The following is a 4,673-nucleotide window of genomic DNA, read 5'->3' on the forward strand; positions in this document are numbered from 1 at the left end:
TTTATTTTTTTTTAGCAACATTTCTAATCCAGAAGTGAAACATCTCGTGAACTGACAGTGCACCTCTCACCTTGTGGCTGCGTCACCTTACCGGCCAAGAAACATTCAAGAAAATCGCTAATGTAACTTTGGGGTATCTAAACCTATGTGTGCAACTGTGATTTTACAATGTCAAGAAATTCAAACATACTGTAGACGTAAACAGTACACATTGAAAATGTTTTTGGTTTGGTATGAGGAAAAAGAGGCAAAAAACAAAATGCTAATACATATAGTTGAATTTTTATGCGTTCTATACATTTCCTGTGCGCTGAGAAGGGTGAAAGCAATGCGCTATCACACACAGCTTAGAGGTAATATTGTAGGAGGAGCTTCCTCAGCGCTCCATTGTCGTCATACCCTTCGCAAGCCATTTTTATCTGCTCAGTTTGTGCTGGTGCTGAAAGCGCAGAATACAAAATTATTAGAAATGCATCAGTGAAGGATGGAAATCAACTTTGGGGGTGTTAATGTGTGAAATTTACATTGTAACATGATTAAAACTCCAAAAAGTTGAATTTTCGTTATAGTGGCCTTTTACTGGGGTACAATAGCTATTTTCAATGGTAAAGAGAATACCAGTATCTCTAAAAACATCTTTTTCCACTTGCTGTTGACAAAAAATGGCATCAAATGCTCAAGATATCAACCAATCACAGCTCAGCTTGCAAATGTCACATGACCAAACCCAGAAACCAGGTGAACCGTAATTATCACCTGAGCTTTGAGCTTATGTCATTTTTAGTTCAGTGGAAAAAAATGTCTTTTTAAAGTTAATAATTGTACATAAAAATAATGAATTAATGATAGACAAAATCAACACTTTAATGCGAAAAGTGGATTCATAAGTTTAGAATCCGTTTAATGACATTATTGTTTAGTTCAGATACGGTATGTTGGTGAAAATAATTAACCCAACCTTGGATAGCATTTTTCTGTGTGCGTCATTTTGGAACCTTTTGGCTTTCATTTCCGGAATTGTCTTTTATTTTGAAACACAACCCGGAAACATCTGTCCATCCATAGGCGGGCTTGATAGTCGTCCCGTCCCGCGGATGACATCCTCCTTGAGTTCACTTGTCCCGCTCCGTGCAGAGGACAAGCGGCCGAGACAGCGTCACCGGAGCCTGCGGCACTCGAGGGTTTCCCCACGCCGACATACTGCGCCGCGTCCCGGGCTAGAGATTAAAGAACAGAGGGGGCGTCTTTCGGCTCCTTACCCGTCCCGCCTCAGATGAGCTCCACGCCGGTGGGGGAAGTGGCTCCACTCGCAAGATGAAAGCAGCCGACGGAGGGGCCAGCATCACCGTGGAGAAGCTGAACGGCGACCCCAAGCGGAGGCCCAGCTACCCGGGGGAGCCGCGCGCCAAGCACGCCAGCATGTCTGCCAAGGTGTGGGTCAAAGTGGCCATGGCTATCGCCTATTTCCTGTGCGTGTCCGTGGCCGCCTTCATCTTGGTCATCTACTACGTCTTCTTCTGGACGCCCGATCCGCACAACAACAGTACCAGCAGCGGCGGCGTCTCGGAGCCGCACAACCGCACCGACTGCGCTCCGAAATTCGGATGACCGAGCTAGAGGTGACCGCATTCTTTGCGCGAGGTGAGAAGGCTGCGGCAGGAGCGCGCATGCATGTACGGATGGATGGTTGGATGCAGGACAGCGGATCAAGAAAGGGAGGATCGTCCTGTGTGTGGGGTTGTTTTTTTTTTTCTTTTCTTTTTTGTTTTTTTTTTTTGGTGTGCGGTAATGTTGAAAGATGCGCCAAAAAGACCCTGAAGTGCCCTCAACCTTTTTCTGCCCTTGAACGACGTATAGTTCGTGGTATTGACCTTGCATCCCCTTTCGAAGCTCGTTAAACACTTTATTTACCTCGAAGGACCCTCTGGAGCGAACTCTACAGTTTCTATTCAATATTTACAAATCCTGACTCAGCAGCTATGTAGCCTCCCCCTTAAAGCTAGTTAACCACTTTATTTATCTTGAAGGACCTTCAGGAAGCACCTCGCTAAAAAGGTTTTTTTTTTTTTCAAATGTACATTTTTTTTTTTATTCAGCAGCAACTATCCCCTTGCTTTATTTTACCTTGAACCCCTACTACTACCTCCAGTAGCTTTATTGTTTTTAAATGATTTTTTTAGGGGGGGGGGGGGGGGGGGGGGGCTTGATGACTTTATAATTGATATTACACCCACTCAAAAGATAGTTTGACACTTTATGTACTGCAAAGGACCTCAAAGACTAACCTATCCCAAGATTTATGTTTGTTTATAAATCCCAATTTACCAAGTATGTAGCCCCCTTCTCTCCTAATAATATAGTCTTTGTTATGCTAAAACGCAGTTTAAAATGGACCTGGGAACTTTCGTTTGGGAAACTTGCCTTTTAATTGAGAAACCATATTAGAACATTGCTTGTCTCTTGTGAGGCGACGTCTCACTGTGCACTGATTTAAGACTTGCTAGTCGTACAATTCAGGTAATATCTCCACTGTAGCAGAACACGTAGCCTCAGTATAATCTATAGTATCTTTGTATAGCAAGAGGCAGGCAACCAACCTGACGCTGTAGTGTCACTTTGGATGGAGATTAACAGTGTTATTCATTTGGCAGCACTTTGTGTGCTCTGGGTGACTGTTTGTTGATTGCGACAATGATTATGATGATAAACTATGCATTTATTCCTGTGTGGGTGTGTTCATTGTGATATCGTATTACTAAACCCAATGTACAGTGGGTAGGCCCCCAAATCGCCTCGAACAACACAAAACTCTGTGATATCACGGAATAGAGGAAAACACTGTACTTTACTTCACACGGACTCCGAAATTTACTTTTTCTGTACCTTGAATAATTGTATAAAGTAAATTCTCGATTATGCAGTACACATTTTGAACACTGTGTGGTAATGTTGCGCTTTTGATAGTAAATCCAAAAAACATTTGTTTAGAACCTTTCGTATTTATTTTATGTACAAAAAAATTGAATTCTATCATCATCAAATTCTTGTTTTGAAGCCGTAGCTGGATGCCTGCTTCAGGAAAAAAAAAGTTAAATACAAGCCGCAAATAGTTGTTTACCAAACAAAAAAGTGAAATGCAAATAAAAAAAGGCACGTTGAGCCTCTTTCACCACCCCTTGTAAGGCGATAGTTTTTCATCCATTGTATTTGGAGGCTTGACTTCAATTGAAAGCATGCTCGAACAAGATTGCAACTAAAGCAGCACGCAGATATCGAGCTCCAAAATTTGGAATGCGGGCTTCGTGAGCGAGAGGAAATCAAATGACGCGTTGAGAAATATCCAGTGTTTGCTAGTTTTTAACAGCACGTCGCATTAACCTCGAATTAGTGTCCATTGGGGCCCGTTGAAGTAGTGCACAGTTGTTCTTATTAATATTATTTTTTGTTGAAAAAAAATCTGTTATTGTCAGGGTAATTTTTTACCTTTAGAGTTATAGCATTGCTGCTTCCATCTTTATCCAATATTTTGTTTTTCCAATAATGGTGTAATTTTCTCATCACGTTTTTCCACTGATAAAGTTATTTCTAAATATATTCATCTAAAATATATATTTTGCCACTTTAAGCCGGTATCTGGACTTCTCTAATATTAATTCTAACTGTATTTTCAAATATTTATTTCTCCAAGTAGCTTTATATCTGTGTTTGTAATTTTTTTCGGGTATTTGGCTTTTTCTGTTCAATTTTTAAAATAGTTTTATATTTAAGGATTACTGTATTTGAGGTTTATCTATTTATTCAGTAAGCCATTTTTAAATGAAAAATTCAGTATTTTTCATTAGAATCGATCTTAAATTAAGTGTTTTGATTATAAGTTAATTTATGTACGTATATATCTTTGATACCTGTGTACATTTTTGGTTCTAATTTTTCAGTATTTTCCTTTCACACAGTTGCTATCTTAATTGTATTTTTCCTATGATTAGTCTATTAGCCGTCATCCATCCATTTTCTTGACCGATTATCCTCACAGGGGTTCATACGGGTTTTGAAGCCTCTCCCAGCTGTCTTTGGGCAATAGGCAGGGAACACCTTTAACTGTTTGCCATCCAATCATAGGGTACACATAGACAAACCACAATATACATTCTCAAACACACCCAAGGGCAATTTGGAGTGTCCAAGAGCTTTACCGTGTATTTTTGGGGGTGAAAGGTCATGGGTTAAATTTTTTAATATTTTTCACATTCTGCCCAAAATATTTGTATTTCTTTATGTACTATACATTTTTTTTCTGAAAGTTGCATATTTTTTTAATCATTTCCTCAAATTTTCACTATCCATTCATTATTTGTAGCCACTTCTCCTCACTAAGGTTGCTGGCTTGCTGGTTCCTATCCCAGCTGTTTATGGGCAGTAGGTGTGGGACACCCTGAAATGGTTGCCAAACCAAGAGGGACAAACAACCATATACGATACACCTGCCATGCATGTTTTTGTAGTTTGGGAGGAAGCTTGGAGAGAACCCACGCCGGCTTGGGGAGAACATGGAAACTCCACACAGGAAGGCCGGAGCGAGCTGGATTTGAACTCGGGTCTCTGAACTGTGAGGCGGACTTGCAACCACTCTTCGACTGAGCTGCCAATTTCTCACAATTCCTGAATTTTTTCCA

At 40.5% G+C, this 4,673-nt stretch overlaps 1 protein-coding gene across 1 annotated transcript; it reads left to right on the top strand.

Moving 5' to 3' along the window:
- Window positions 1-164: 164 nt before the first annotated feature.
- Window positions 165-2,161, top strand: LOC148415971 (putative transmembrane protein INAFM2). The gene has a single exon (XM_088427765.1). It carries the CDS (start codon window positions 1,315-1,317, stop codon window positions 1,606-1,608), a length of 294 nt encoding a protein of 97 aa, XP_088283891.1. The 5' UTR covers window positions 165-1,314; the 3' UTR covers window positions 1,609-2,161.
- Window positions 2,162-4,673: the final 2,512 nt, after the last annotated feature.

The sequence above is a fragment of the Hippichthys cyanospilos genome, chromosome 11 (assembly GCF_059441005.1).
Source record: "Hippichthys cyanospilos isolate Australia breed blue-spotted pipefish chromosome 11, RoL_Hcya_1.0, whole genome shotgun sequence".
NCBI lineage: Eukaryota > Metazoa > Chordata > Actinopteri > Syngnathiformes > Syngnathidae > Hippichthys > Hippichthys cyanospilos.

Excerpts from the sequence above, each read along its gene's own strand:
- LOC148415971 (XM_088427765.1), top strand. The coding sequence starts at position 1,315 with ATGAAAGCAGCCGACGGAGGGGCCAGCATCACCGTGGAGAAGCTGAAC.